The following is a 16,899-nucleotide window of genomic DNA, read 5'->3' as shown; positions in this document are numbered from 1 at the left end:
TCAAATTCTGTTTAAAGCATAAGAAAGAGATATATGGCACTGAATAACTAACTTGATAGAAGGAAAGCACAAGAACAAATGCATTTTCAAAAACCTTGCCTCAGTCAATGACCTACAGTGATACAACATGGACCATTGATGTGTTAACAGATTTTCTTTCAAGTAAAGGATTATATTCTGAACATTACAAAAGATCAATAAAGATTGTGTTGGCCCTCAGGATTATCATACTAACCTGTAGTGGCTGTTTTATTACAAGAAAAAATTTAAAGCAAGAAAGTGTCATGGATGCCCTATACACATTATAATTTTCTATGTTTAGTGGACCGTGGAAATGGGGTAGAATCCCTAATTGGCATTAAAATTAGAAAGATCATATCATAAGGAACATGTGTATTAAGTTTCAAGTTGATTGGACTTCAACTTCATCAAAAACTACCTCTACCAAAAACTTTAACCTGAAGTGGGACAGACGGACCCATGGACGGAAGACCAGACAAACGAACGAACAGATGGTCCCACAGACCAGAAAACATAATGCCCATTAATGGGGCATAATAAATGGGGCATAAAAGAGGCAATCAAGAAACCAGATCTCAATAAAATGACCGAAATTATTTCTGTAAAAACAGAAAGAGTCCTAAATCCGAATCTGTTGTTAAGGACAAATAACTTTCAGTTTTGGTCATGATTAGCAAATATGACCGTTTCTGGACCCTTGTGGTGAACTAACAATAAAGGCTAATAATGAGGAAAAATTTGGATTTATAGTCCACCCTTATGTTATTTTTTAAAGAAAGTTATAATTTAACTGAAGTTTTAAATCTTCACCTACATTGAAGGGTTTTCGATCATGACAAAACCAGAAAAGGTAAAAATTACAGCAATACCAGTAGATATTGTAGAAATAATAAATAATCAACTTCAATTATAAATATTTGCTTTGATCTTATTATCATTTACAAGTTTGCACTTTATTTATTGCACACTTGCAGAGCCTTGAGTGTAAATATCAGTTGATACTAGAGACAAAGATCAAAGAAAGTGAATGCTGGTCTTTGTCAAGGGAGAAAAATAACACCAATTCACCAGAATATTGGAACTGAAACTGATATACATGTACATGTATGTGGTATTGTGAATCTTTTATTTATTGATTAACTGTAAAGCCAACAGGATGGGAAATGGGATTCAAAACGTAATTGTTATAAGATCTAAATGTTTCACGTTATAGGCATCTCACTTAAACACTCTGTACACAACTATTTAGGTGTATATTTCATTTCTGTTGACAAGAATTTCATTGTATAGAACTAATATATGTGTTGAAAACAAAAACACTTTCAGGCATTTTATAATTTTAAAACCTACATCAATAAATCTGAACAAAAAGCTTTGAATTCTGCATGAAAATCTCACATGCACATCATGTACAATTAAGGCACCATTTCAAACTCAATTTTTATAATCTTTGGGTTTTCAAGATCTAGAAGTATTTAGCAGGTATGAGTGTTATCTGACTCTCTCATATCTTTTCTTTAATCCACAGCAGTAAACCAATTATTTCAATACCTTAAAATTCCTGATATTATAAATGATAAGCATTCAAAAGTTAAAATGGAATCACAAAGCTGATTAATCTTTATAAAAGTTATTAACATTGTAAATTTAACAGGAGTAAAATTTGAATTCAATGGTAAACAAAAATTTGAACAACCTATACATTGATTTTTAGGAAAAACAAAATGAGAAAATTTCTTGATCAATTATATATCAGCTATTGCAATTATGGCAGGCTATAGTCTGTCTTGGCAAAAAAAGTCAATAATTTGTGAAAAAGAATGAAATTTGTGCCAAAAAAAGTGAAAAGAAAACTACAACTAACATGAAATGGAAGAATCCACTCAATAAACATTGAATCTCCTGCAATATCCACAACAATGCTAACATGTTTTGCTATATTTCCAAGGAGTGTTCAAATACAAGAAGAGAAGAAAAGAAAGATTGTAGCAAGTGACATGGAAATGGTCATGCTGGATATGTTATTTCAACCATCTATCATCTAACAAAACTACATGTTTCATAGATTTTACCAAGGCAGAATACAAAATTAGAAATCAATCTACAATATCGACTATGGTCAGGAACTAAATGGACTGTAAAGTGGGTCAACAGATATAGATGGTTGACTGGCGCTGGAAAAGGAGGAATTGTTGTAAAGTGACATAACTTTGCCATTGAAGCACACCATCTATAGAACCCATCAAATTGTTGCTCATAGGTTTAACAAGAAGTGTTAAAATGCCACAATACTATGTAACAATCATCATATATGTGAAAATATCCTATAAATCCTATGAAATGTGAAAATGTAAATATACCAAATTACAGACATCCATACAATAAAGGATAATAATACAACTGCTAAATCTCAACAATTTACTGTCCAATTAAGCTATTACCCTATATTTTCAAAAAGAAGGTGGTGGTTTATCTTTACTTTGAAGCAACAACAAAAACATATCAACCATTACAACAATCAACACGACTTACTTAGAAAAATAAACATGTACTGAAAACTTTAAAGCTAAGTATTTGAAGAAAACGATCCCTATTAGCAACTAGAATATTTGTATCGCTTTTTCTCACAGGTGCTTTAAAAGTCATGATGTGCATATCTTCGTAATTTTGTTCGTTCCATTAAATTAAAAAAAATATCCTGATTTTGATTGTTCTGGGCATACTCTTCACTTTCCAAATACTCAGGACTCGGGGCAAGTCTATAAGTCTAAATTAACAATCACTCCATTTTATGTTAAAGCAACTTGTGTATACTTTAAACACTGTAGTCCCTCTTAAAAGACCTTCCCATCACCACAGCCAATGTGGTCTTAAAACAGAGGTTGCCTTTGGTAAAGGTTTAAGGTTGTATCTTAAAAAAAATTAATACTACTCAAGAGGAGTTGTGTCTCTACAGTTACAATCAATAAGTAACAATAAATGTTACAGTGACAATTCAAACTCACATAATGATCTTGCATTTCTGTGATAATACAATCACAAAATTTGTTATAATTTAGTATGTTTTGTAGCATAAAAAGGGGAACCTTTTATGAGAGGATGTGCTTGTGTCTCATTTACAATAGATATTACCAATGTGTAGAAGATAAAGACTGCTCTTGTATGATGGAAAGGCCTCTATTAGGAGGGACAATGTAAGAATTTTGGGACTACTCAGTACCGTATCTTAATTCATACTTAAAATTATTTGTCTGAATTTAAAAGTAAAACTTGAATAGTCTTGTATAATTTCTATTATGTTTATATAAATCATTCAACCTATTTTTGTATGACTATATAATCACAAACATGACAAATTCTGTTGTATGTATAAACTCATAACAAAAGTTTATCAACAACTATCTATATCAGTTTAAAATGTAAAGTAATATATGCATGTAATTAAGACAGTTTTAGTATGTAATAAAGACACACGTGTACAAAACCCAATATAAATTTATTTACCAATATATAGCAATGATAATTAATACATGATTGTATAGTTACTGTTCATCAAGTTCTGAATTGTATAAGAGTTAACTAGGGCATAAAAAAATCGAGAAATTTAAATTTCTTATCAAATAGAGTTTCAGTGTTATTTTGAATTTATCACAATAACATAAAGAGTAAGAATCTAGATGGGGATGTCTTCAAAATTGTCTTATTTTTTTTCAGTAACAGCACAAGTTATCTTAATTTCTAATAGTAAGGTGGTTTGGTTGGATGCAAACAGTGATTTTTTTTAAGCATGATTGATGGGGAAAATCTTCAATATAATAATAAATTTTCAATAACTGTAAACTATGATTTTGTTGTTTTGTACTATTTCTCCATGATCACAACATTGTAAAATGCTTTTGTTGTAATTATTTAAAAACAATACTTTATCAAGAAACAAATCGAACATAAAATTAAAATGACAGCAATATACTGTTATTCTAGAAAGAATACCATTCAATTAAATGTGAAATACTAGAAAATAAATGTATAAATAACTCTTTCTTATTTTTGTGAGTCTCGTTTAAAAAAGAAATATCTAATATATTAAATGACTGCCTTCTGCTGATTGTTTGCACGATTTGCTATGAATGTGTTTTTTTTTTATTTCACAGCCATAATAAAAGTTTCACATTTTACCATCTATAGTATATCTCCCCATTCCTTAGAGTAAAAATACAACAGTACAATCTTTCATAAATGTTTAAAAAGATGTCGGAGTTGAAAAAAAAATATTACCAGACCATTTATTTGGCAACTCAAAATTTTATAACCAAACAATATTACAAATCTTCCAAATAGCATCCTTTACGTGTTATAAGTCATTAGTCGTCAGACAGCAGTATTTATATTTCGAATTCTGTCTTCCATATTGGCAATAGGGCTACAAATTTCTTACATTTAGTATACTGTGAAAGTACTTTTATTCATGGGGTACAAATTTTCGTGAATTGAAATATCCAACAAAAATACAACTGTTGTCCAAATCAAGACAGGAAAAGATCTCCATGTAAGTTTGACAAAATAAATAGGGGCAAGAGATTACATCAAATATCATCAAATGCACTATGAATAAAGGCAACATAAACCAATGGAGAAAAAACAAATCTGGGTTACTATTCACACTTATACCTCTTATTACTAATTTAATCTTTAAAAACTTAAACTACAACTTTAAATCTTTAAATTACCATATAAAATTACGAATATTAGACAACCAGTGATAATGTGTGATGAAAAAGTGGTTAATTATCTCCTCATAACTTTTGAACAATTATTTATCAAAAATTTAATGAATGTTGTTGATAGATAATGAAAGACATTCAAGTAAAAATGAACACCTTTATATGAAATCTCCTAGAAACCATTAAAGGTTGCAATTTCTTTAACTATAGCCAATACATACCATTTCCCATAGGAACTCCCTTTGCTGCTTAATCTGTGATACTTTTACTATGAAGTTTTGTGAAAAATTATATCACAGAATGGAAAGTTGATATGCAATACTATTTATATTCAAAGGTCAAAATATAGGGCTGTGCAACATATTTTCAACATTTATATGCCCTGAGCTTTTATTTTTGAGTTTAAACTTAAACTAAAATACTATACTACCCCTACCTCCACTATTCAACTTCCTAAGAATTGATTTGTTTTTGTTTTTTCTATACTGGTAACATTCCCAAGTTGTGTCTCTATGAGATGAAATACAGAGATCAGATCTGGGAACAAGTACGTTGACAAATTAACATATCTATAAAAATTATTATTTTATATCTCCCAAAAGAGGCATGACTTGTGAAACAGCTGCAACCTATAAAATAACATGTATCTTTTTTACGAAAACCTTTTGTAAAAAACCCACTTACATTCACAAAATAAATTACTTTCACAGTAAAACAAAAAATTGATAAAAATGATGCTTCATTTGGTCATTAAAGTTCAATATGAACAACAGCTTTACCCAAAAGGTTACTTGCTACAATTTTGTTTGTTACATAGATGTAAATGTGTTTAAAATATTTTTTCGGGTAATGCTGTTGCTCATATATATTTTGACAAAACAATAAGTGAAATTACAGGTCAAATGCATAAATTTGGAAACGTTAATGACCTAATGATAAATATCATAAAAGAGTCCAGATCATATAAATCTGTTGTTTAATTAAATAAATGATTATTCAAAAAATTTGGAAGGGATTTATAGGGACTCCTTGCCTTGTCTGTGATTGCTGCTGTCACTGCCAAAGTGTAGTGTTAACTGTAAAAAGATGGTCTACTATAAGGAAAATAGAGAATAAACATAAAATTTTTCTTAAAATGCTTTTTCTTGATCTTGCTGATTAGCTTCTGTCCAGGTTTCATTATTCATGAAGGCTTGCAAATTTATCCTGTCAAAAATATGTAATAAAAGACAGCCTATAAATGTTAGCTGCAAAAATGTCAGTCAATCAGTAAAATACTAAAAACATTATTTAATATATTCTTTAAAATTTTAATTCAGAAATTATCTCTAGATCATGAAAAAGTTTCCACCCAGAGATTATATAAAATTCAATAAAGGTTTGTTGAATCAATTGATGTGTAACAAACTTTAAACCCAGACTGTATCTACCTGTTAACTGCAAAAATTAGTTCTTTCGCGAGAAAAAATTTGGAAAAAAAGAAAGAAAAAAAAATATCAATAAAATACAGAGAAAAAAAAAATTAAAATTTTCCTTTTGATACCCTCTTTTGGTTATACAAAAAGCTTCTGTCCAAATTTCATAAAGGTTTGAAATGATATTGATGTCTGAAAAAACTGAAACCACAGACTGAACCTTAATAATGATGATGGAAATTAAGATTCTTTATTTAAAATATTTTATCTATTCTGCAGCTAAAAAGCATTCTCCTTTTATCAATAGAAAATTAGGCTTCAATGCAAATGACGACTATATCTCTGGCAATGAATAGTATGTTTGGATCATGAAATTAGATTTGTGAGTTCAAGAGGACTAGTCCAATACAACATAAAATTCATAATCAGTTTGTGTAAAATATCACTTGACTTTTCATCAAGAACTTAAAATAATAGCAGAAGGCAGGATTCAATCTATTTCAGTATGGAACTTTTTTTTTATAACCTAAATGTGTGTACATTGTTCTTACGCTCCTAGCTATGGCATGATAGAATTAGAAAAATAATGATCTTTACTTGTTTGCAATCCAACCAATTACTTATGATGGCCTTACAAAGAATTTTTTAAGTTAATTTTGTAAGAGGGGTAATTTAACAGGGTCAATGGTCACTTTCAATGTCTATTTTGATCTGGTCATCATCTATTTTGTCATCTCAGTAGGCACAGGATAATAGTGTTCATCCATGTCCGAATTGGTGAATCCTCTTGTGATATGGCAAGCACATGATAATAGTTTTCATCCATATCTCCATACAAGCTAATAAATATTTCCATTAATAGTTTAAGTTCTCCAATCAGTAAATGGTTGTTTGTTTCTTCATCAGACGTGTTGACAAACCACCATATTTAACATAACCCACATACTTAAAATTCATTTTGCAAAATGTTGCATTATCAAAAGCAGACAAACGTCAACATCTTAATACTTTGATCACTTTCATATAAAATAATTCATTGTTCAAAGAATGTTTTCTTGTTGATTAAGCATGCAATAAGCATGCAAAATTGTGTAGTAAATGACACCTTCTTAAGATGTCCAAGAATATAAACTTTGAATATGTAGTCCACATATATAAAGTGGTGTCGTTTATTGCATTTACGAAGTCCATTCTTTTGAGTCATTTTAGTTGATGAATTGCAGGTATACGTCCAAAATTTTCTTCTTATCCAATAAAATAATTTTTTAATGTCTTGCACAAATAAGCAGTCTTCATAATAACTGTTTCATGTAAAATGTTCTCGGCACTTTCTATCTGACGATCAAGGTTGTGATTTCATTGGCATCCCCTGTATCTCATAATTCTTTGTTTCATCATAGGTCTAAACGTTATGTCTGTTCACTATGCTTTGTAAATTATTTTGAAAGTGACCAATAGTTCATTTCAGAGGAAAGTCCTCACTATGATTCATTGAAATATATTGTTATATATTCAACTTTCTTATACTTGTGGGTCATGGATATTAAAAAAACGCATCCAACTTTTTTGGTGCTATTATTACATACAAGTAAATGTACTATATGAAAGATGCTGATACAAAAACAAATAAATAGCTTTGTCTGAAAGCTAATAACAAAACATCAGATATCAAATGCTCTTGATAATAAACAAATGAACCTCATAAAACAACATAAAACATTTATGTTATTTGAACATAGAAGGTTAGGAAAGTCAAAAAATATTTTCCTTACCATAATTGCCAGATAAATAATTAATAAAATTTACATCAAGTTCTATGTACCTATTACAGAGGTTACAGTGAACACATTCACAATTGTTTCTATATCTGCACTCATTGCAGAAATTTTGTTTCAGCTGATGTTACGTATCAGTGCATTCATTCAAATCAGTTTTTTTGCAATCATCTTGAAATGCAAGCAGACATTATCTGTACATTTTCTTTGAAGTTTTCTTTCATATTCATCTGTATCTTTAAATTCACTGCAGACAACTGCATTTTTTTCTGCTTCTATATTCACTTCAGACAACTTCCTGTTTACTGCTACCATCTTGATAATTGTCGATTCTTCTTCTTTTAACAACACTATTTCTTACCTGTATCAACTGCATGAAAAAAAAACTAACAAAGAAAAATATCATATAAATTATGAATATTCATCTTTTGTCTGTTATTCTTATAAAGTATAATAATCTCTGACTTCCAAGTTGTGATGTCATTATAGAGGTCTCAAATCTGGTATTAATTCCACTGATATGTGTGACAAGTCCAGCATGTGCCTGCAAAGTAGAAAAAAGATCAAAAGATATTTTTTTTTTACATATAATTTTGAAGCTGGTGGCTTTGGTGGTCTTAGCGGTCAAACTACTGTATCACTAGCTTGTCAAAAAAGATGTTGTATGTTTGAATCTCACAAATGTTACACTCTAATCTTAATTGACTAGGAGTGTCAGTTTTTCTACAGAACATCAGTGATTCTCTCTTGGCACTCAAGTCTTCTATCAACAATAAAGACACACAATATAGTACTATAATTCTGACGGTGGTGTTAAACACCAACCAATCAATTATGTTGTACAAGGACAGGTCAACACAGTAATTTTTTTGGTACTTGACATGTATGCTTTCTCATTAATGTATACCTGGCCTCTCATGAAAGAATAACTAACTGTTTCAAGTTCCTGCAAAATGAATATGTTAGAATTCATAATTCATATTAACTACTTTTTGGTTCAGAGAAAAATATCTGATTGCAAGATTATAATGATTTACATTGATATAGGAAGATGTGGTGTGAGTGCCAATGAGACAACTCTCCATACAAATAACAATTTAAAAAGTAAACCATTATAGGTTAAAGTACGGCCTTCAACACGGAGCCTTAGCTCACACCGAACAACAAGCTATAAAGGGCCCCAAAATTACTAGTGTAAAACCATTCAAACGGGAAAACCAACGGTCTAATCTATATAAACAAAACGAGAAACGAGAAACACGTATATATTACATAAACAAACGACAACTACTGTACATCAGATTCCTGACTTAGGACAGGTGCAAACATTTGCAGCGGGATTAAACGTTTTAATGGATCCAAACCTTCTCCCTTTTTCTGAAACAATAGCATAACATCACAACAAAGAAAAACATACGATAAAATATCAATTGGCAGACTTAACTCAATCAAAAAACGTATGATTAAACAATGAACGAATAAATTTGATCTGCGATATCTGAATACAAATGCACAGTTAATTAAATATTAGAGACAAACATTCATGACCAAAAAGCTAACAAACAAATTCAAAAACAGGACATGACTGAGAAATATTTAACCAATCAATGTTCACTTTAGAAAAAAACCGTTTTTTTTATAATCTTGAAGTTTATACAAATGTTGTAAGAATAAGTGAAGATATTACAAATAATCAAAGCTGGTGTACAGACAAGATCGCATTTTTTCTTTCTGTAGGCCAAGGAGTATCTTTATATTGTATCAATTAAATACTGTATTGCAAAAAAAACTACAATTTTTCAATAGAAAGGGTCCTTCTGTCAGACTTTCGTTTTTAATTTAACTACTTTTCATTAAATCAGAATAATAACATGTGTATGAACATGATAAATATGAGGTGTAATCAAATGATATGGATTGTTTTGGTTATATTGATCCATTCAGCAAATCATGCAAAAACTCAAAAGATGGTACATACACAATTATTTGTCTCTAAACCATAGCAGTAGGTTCATACAGTAATGGCTGAAATTTGAAATGAATTCAAGTTTCCACTTGAAGCCTTGCCAATGAAACAATTTAAACCAATCAATAAAATCAAGTGTCGGTAAGTAAAAGTATTAGAGACAACAATCTATCTAGCATTAATAGAGTATCTTCTGCACTATAAAATGTGTCTTCATAAAATATCGTCATTTCTAATTAAAACATGTAACTTTTTTATACATATATACAATATATAGGTACCTGTTATATTTATTTTTGAAATCTGAGGCATTCTTTGAATCCATGAATACAATAAATGCAGATTTTCCAGCCCTCTGATAACCCTGTAATTGACAAAATTATATTGAATAAAAGTAACATATAAGCCAAGTTGCCATATATATGAGAAAGACCTTTCTTTTTTAGGTCACTTATCAAAGGTTAGTCAAGGCAATGATTGATAGACTAATAATTAGGCAAATATTTGCATATATCCATCATTGGTCATAAATTGTCAGCAGTCTTGGTGGTCTCACAACAAATATGCAAAAACAGTTGCCGTTAAAAAAAGCACTTTTTGACCACAAGGTGGACTACTCACCTTAGATTTACAAAAGTTCAATTAATATTGTCTACAAATTTCTTTTCCTAAAAATTGCAGTCCATTTATTGGTTTTGTGACATTAACCATAGGGTAAAAGGTAAGTTAATCTTATGTTTAGAAGATGTCATGAAATAAAGCTAAAACTTTAGTAGGTACTGTGATTTGACCTAAAAATCAGACCTTGACCCCTTCAACTTGGTATTTTACAGCAAATTCTGATAAAGACTGAATGTATGGTTCAAATGATATCATCTAGAAAACAGAGCAAAATTTCTGCCTATCAACTGCTGCTTTGATCTTTGATCTTTCACCTTGTAATCTTAACTCTTATTTACACAAGAACCAGTTCAGAAGGGTTTCTTATAACCACAAGATTCAGTTTAGACAGATTTCTTATGAAAATAACAACAGACGCCACATCAGAATCTGCTAGATTCAGTTTTGACAGATTTCTTATGAAAATCACAACAGACGCCACATCAGAATCTGCTAACACATCCAGAGCACAGGGGATTAGCCCCTATTTGGGTGGTTGGTTCATACTGTTCACGCAATTTGTCGTTTTTTTGCCATGGTTTTGTTGATTTTTCTTTGACTTGTATCTGCTGTTGCTTTGTTATTTTTTGCAAAGGATTCAATTTAAATAGACTTTTTAGTTAATATATGGATTGGTTATATATTTAAAAAAAAAGATATTTAACAATACAACAATGGAACAACAATGTACCTGGAACGGGCCCACACAGCCACATAAAGATTTAATGGTGTTATCTGATGTTGATAAAGATAAGTTGTCTATCCTAACTGTTCTTTTAGAATCTCCTCCTTGGTAACTCTGTAATAAATGAATATAACTCAAATTTGACAAACATTTAAAAAGTATATAATTATAAAAAGATAATTTATTGTGAAAGGACGGTCAACTTTAAAAAAAAATGTAAACAACTGTTATAAAGTAAAAGTATTATTCAAATCAAAGAATTAATCTTTTATTCAACAGACTTACACAAAACAATATAGACAAATCTTGCTATATTTAAGTTTATTAATGCACAGCAAGTATTTTTACCGTATTTATCTTCAAAATAAGCTAGCTGTATATTTTATTTCTAAATGAAGTTCTACTTACAGTGATTCCAGCAGGAGGGCTTGAAGCTATAACTGTTCTTGTACTACCACCTTGATCTGCCAGCACTACCTCCCTATTACTAGCCACAACAACTCTCTGTGGGGATTTCTGTGGGGAGAGCATGACAGGAGTTGGTAATGTTTGTGATGCAAACTTTGCCTCAGCGGCAGCTTCTTCCTCTGGGGTAAGAGGAACCATATGGGTCTCCTGAGACAGAATATCGCCTTGTGCATTGCGCTTTGTCCTTATAATTTTTTTCATTCTTTTCACAGTTGGCACTTTTACTTGCCTATTACCTGATCCACTTTCCTCCTGTGCTTTTAACTGCTTTTGACGTCTGAAATCTTCTATAACCTCCACAGCTGTGCGCCTGTCAACAAAGTTATCTCCTGTTTCTGGTATGTCTCCTTTTTCATTGACATTTGTAACTGTGAATGATTTCAAAAGAGTGACTGGTCCACTGCCATGAACTTCCATTGTCTGACCTCGTCTTAAAAGTTGTCCACCCCTTCCTGTATTATTTACTAACTGTCCTCTACCTCTCTGTACACCTCTTCCTCTCCCATTACCTTGAAAACTTGTACCTTCAATAGTTTGGTGCTGTTGGCCTTGACCTCTGTTAGAAGGAAATCCTCTTTGCTGTCCTCTCTGACCACGTCCACCAGGATTACCTCTTGCAAATTGACCTTGGTTGGATGGTTGTGCTGATTGAACCTGACCTCTGTTTGCAGGGTGACCTCTTTGACCTTGACCCCTATTCAATGGTTGACCTCTACCAACACCGGTAGTACTGATCTGTGATGCACTGTCAGAGGACTCAGAATCAGCACTTTCTAACTCTGATATATCCTTCCCTGGAATAGATATAACAAAAATAACAAGTGTAACTGTGAGCTACTGCTCACTGATGATACCCCCGCGGCAAGTGGATAATGTTAATAGTGTAAAAATATGTAAGTGTTTGGTAAACAGGAAGTTGCCGAGTGATGAATCTGAAAATGCATCACACAGTATAGCTGACTTATATAAACCCTGAAACCAAATTTCAGAAATCCTGGCATTGTAGTTCCTGAGAAAAATGCGACGAAAATTTTCAACTTGGCCATCATGTGTAAAATGATAGTAGTGTTCGGTAAACAGGAAGTTGTCGAGTGATGAATCTGTAACGCATCACACGGTATAGCTGACTTATATAAATCCTGAAACCAAATTTCAGAAATCCTGGAATTATAGTTCCTGAGAAAAATGTGACGAAATAAAATGGTAAGTGTTCGGTAAACAGGAAGTTGTCGAGTGATGAATCTGAAAACGCATCACACGGTATAGCTGACTTATATCAAGTCTGAAACCAAATATCAGAAATCCTGGTAGTGCAGTTCCTGAGAAAAATGTGACGAAAAATTTTCAACTTGGCTATCAGGTGTAAAAATGATACAAGTGTTCGGTAAACAGGAAGTTGTCGAGTGATGAATCTGAAAGCGCATCACACAGTATAGCTGACTTATATCAAGCCTGAAACCAAATTTCAGAAATCCTGGTAGTTTATTTCCTGAGAAAAATGTGACGAAAAATATTCATGGGACAGATGGACTGACTGACAGACTGAGGAACTGATGGACTGACGGAAGGACAGACAGAGGTAAAACAGTATACCCCCCTTTTTTTCAAAGCGGGGGTATAATTATTGTGAAATCCATACATGGCAATGAACACTCATGATTGAGTTCTAAAATAAGACCACCTCATCTGAATGGATTTATAGCTATTTTGAAAGCCTACTTACAGATTAAATAACCTACTGCTATGTGATAATATATTTTTAAAGGCTTGATTTACACGGCAACATTTAAAACTTTCAAATTTCAGATTCTTTGTTTACAAGACAACTAATGAAAACTGCAAATCAATAAAGTATAACATTGCTCAATTTCTAACAAAAGATGAATATACAAAGTTTGCAGAAGATTTGTTGATGTGGACATTTGTTAATATACATAAAAAAACAAGAATGTGTCCCTAGTACACTGATGCCTCATCCGCACTATAATTTTCTATGTTCAGTGAACCGTGAAAATTGGGTAAAATTTCTAATTTGGCATTAAAATTAGAAAGATCATATCATAGGGAACATGTGTACTAAGTTATAAGTTGATTGGACTACAACTTCATCAAAAACTACCTTGACCAAAAATTTTAACTGGAAGCGGGACATACGAACAAACGGACCAACGGACGCACAGACCAGAAAACATAATGCCCATAAATGGAGCATAAAAATCTATGTGTTTCTTTGTGTAGTTATAAAACATGGCAGTTATCTAACAAAATTATCAAAGCCAAAGGGTTACAGGTTAAATCTAGAAATCAACTTGATGTACTGTTTAATGAATTGAAACTTTGAATTTAGTTTCTCAAATATAACTACGAATATTGATATTTAAATTAACAGTCTATTCTTTGCATTTTTGTCCTTGTTTACACGAGTTATTTGACTTCATGCACATCTGTATTTTATCATTGAGTAAACTTCCACTTACATCCAGCTAAAAACAGTTTAAAATAAGTGCACTTTCAAGATTATTAGAGGACAGATGGACTGAACATGTGTGATTCCTATATATTCTGTTCACAGCGATACTTTAATGGTAGTTACATTTTAAGAAGCTTAAAAGAAGTGATGTCAAAGTTACCTTGTTTGGCTAGTTTTTCTTCAAGCTCTTTCCTTCTTATGGTTGCTGCTTGCTGTCTTTTAAGTTCCTTTTGCCTTTGAATGGCTGCCCTCATTTCCTTTTGGGCTGCTATCTTTTTCAAATAATCGTCTTCAACCTAGTAAAATATGCTCAATCATTAAGACTAACAAGAATGTGTCCATAGTACAACTCACACTATCATTTTCTATGTTCAGTGGACCATGAACTCTAATTTGGCATTAAAACTAGAAAGATCATATCATAGAGAACATGTGTACATAGTTTCAAGTTGATTGGACTTCAACTTCATCAAAATCTACCTCGACCAAAAAATTTTAATCAACAACTTTAACCTGAAGCAGGTCTCAATGTCTTGCCTGTGATTGCTGCTAGCAGTTAAACAAGAGGCTCTCAAGAGCCTGAATCGCTCACCTTAATTTTTTTGGTTAAATCTCTCATCAATGATTATTTTGGCTTTTCAATTTATTTAAATGTTCTTTGAATCGTCCTATTTTCTTCAAAAGCAAAAAAAAAATCATTTTCTCCTATGTTCTATTTTAGCCATAGGAGCTATGTTTCTGACATACAAGGAAATGAAATATAAAATTTATACTAGATACTCTGAAACTCATTTAGCCTAAGTTTGGCTGAAATTGATACAGCAGTTTCAAAGGAGAAGATTTTTTAAAGTAAGTCAACATGATGAACAAATTGTGAAAAAAGTCTTTAAAGGGCAATAACTCCTTAAGGGGTCAATTGACAATTTTGGTCAAATTGACTTATTTGTAGATCTTACTTTGCTTAACATTTTTGCTATTAACAGTTTATCTGTATCTATAATAATATTCAAGATAATAACCAAAAACTGCAAAATTTCTTTAAAATCATCAATTCAGGGGCATTATACCTGAAAAACCAGTTACCCAATTCGGCTGAAAATTTCAGGACAGGTAGACCTTGACCTAATAAATACTTTAACTTCTTGTCTTATTTGCTCTAAATGCTGGAGTTTTTGAGATATAAGCCAAAAACTGCATTTTACCCTGTGTTCTATTTTTAGCCACGACGGCCATGTTTTTTGACGAAATCAAAAATAAAGCACAAACTTTATTTTATACACCCTACTGATCATTCAGTTGAAGTTGGTTGAATTTGGTTTAGTAGTTTTAGAGGAGAAGATTTTTTAAAGTTAGCAAATATGATGAACAAATTGTGAAAAATTGTCATTAAAGGACAATAACCCCTTAAGGGGTCAATTGACAATTTTGGTCATATTAACTTATTTGTAGATCTTACTTTGCTGATCATTTTTGCTGTTTACAGTTTATCTTTATCTATAATAATATTCAAGATAATGACCAAAAACTGCAAAATTTCTTTAAAATTACCAATTAAGTGGCAGCAACCCAACAATGGTTTGTTTGATTCATCTGAAAATTTCAGGGCTGATAGATCTTGACCTAATGAACATTATTACCCCATGTCATATTTGCTCTAAATGCTTTCGTTTTTGAGATATAAGACAAAAACTGCATTTGACCCCTATGTTCTATTTTAAGTAACGGCGGCCATGTTTTTTGACGGATCAAAAATCGAAGCACACACTTTGTGCAGGATCATCTAAGGAACAATCATGCTAAGTTTCATTCAAATCCATTCAGTAGTTTCAGAGGAGAAGATGTTTGAAAAATTGTTAACGACGACAGACGACGACGACAGACGCCAAGTGATGAGAAAAGCTCACATGGCCTTTTAGGCCAGGTGAGCTAAAAATGTAATCTTGATTGCCAAAAACTTAAGTCATTTATCAGTAAAATATCTCAAAAATAAAAAAAAATAAAAAATTTCTTCAAATGCTATAAAGATTACATCTAAGTTTCATATCATTCCATAAAGGTTATTGATTATAAACAGTTTGTTTTATAAAGAACCTACTTTTGTCGTTGGTGCAGATTTAAGCTGCTTTGGTGGTGATGAGTTCTCTTCCTCTGATGAAGGTCTTTTAATTGTTTGGCGACCAATGACAGGAATATTTTGAATTGCTCCAAATTTCTTCATTCTAGCTTCCTTTGCTTTCTGCAAAACTTTGTTACCAGCCTGTTGTTGCAATGATGGTCTAGGTCCTTGAAATCTTAAATATAAAAAAAAAATAGATTAAATTGATTTTTTATTCAAGAGATTAAAATTAAATACTTTAACTGAGCCAGGAAAACATTAAATAAGAATTGTTATCACCTGTGTGCAAAGTATGTAGTTTAAAAAAAAAAAAAAAAAATTAATTACAAAGGGCATTTGCTTCCTGTTCAATTATCAATGAAAGTGACATAGTGGAATGATCATTATAATACATAGCTTGCTTGTCTTGTTTGTATATACACGTTTGCTCTGCATGGTGATTTAGATTAATATCTACAAACAATACTGGTAAAAATAAATACAAATTTTTACACGTCACAAAAGTGTAAAATATAGGTATATAAAGTGTTTAGTTCTTGGCTATCTGACTTTCGTTATAGTTCAACCCTGTTTTAATTGTTCTAATCATAAGCATAATAGTC

General features: G+C 31.4%; 1 protein-coding gene across 1 annotated transcript in view; it reads right to left on the bottom strand.

Moving 5' to 3' along the window:
• Positions 1-3,498: 3,498 nt before the first annotated feature.
• The window catches only part of LOC139512192 (RNA-binding protein 33-like), a 40,995-nt gene continuing 27,594 nt past the window's right edge, over positions 3,499-16,899 (bottom strand). Inside the window, exons 11-16 of the mRNA XM_071299605.1 lie at positions 16,277-16,472; positions 14,342-14,477; positions 11,652-12,505; positions 11,250-11,357; positions 10,180-10,262; positions 3,499-8,476 (exon numbers count right to left, since the gene is read on the bottom strand). Of these exons, the coding sequence (XP_071155706.1) occupies positions 8,416-8,476; positions 10,180-10,262; positions 11,250-11,357; positions 11,652-12,505; positions 14,342-14,477; positions 16,277-16,472 (1,438 nt within the window). The 3' untranslated portion in view covers positions 3,499-8,415. The remainder of the gene's footprint in view (positions 8,477-10,179; positions 10,263-11,249; positions 11,358-11,651; positions 12,506-14,341; positions 14,478-16,276; positions 16,473-16,899) is intronic.

The sequence above is a fragment of the Mytilus edulis genome, chromosome 2 (genome assembly GCF_963676685.1).
Source record: "Mytilus edulis chromosome 2, xbMytEdul2.2, whole genome shotgun sequence".
NCBI classification, from domain to species: Eukaryota; Metazoa; Mollusca; class Bivalvia; order Mytilida; family Mytilidae; genus Mytilus; species Mytilus edulis.
The sequence above is the reverse complement of the archived record's forward strand: the minus strand, read 5'-3'. Positions and strand labels throughout refer to the sequence as shown.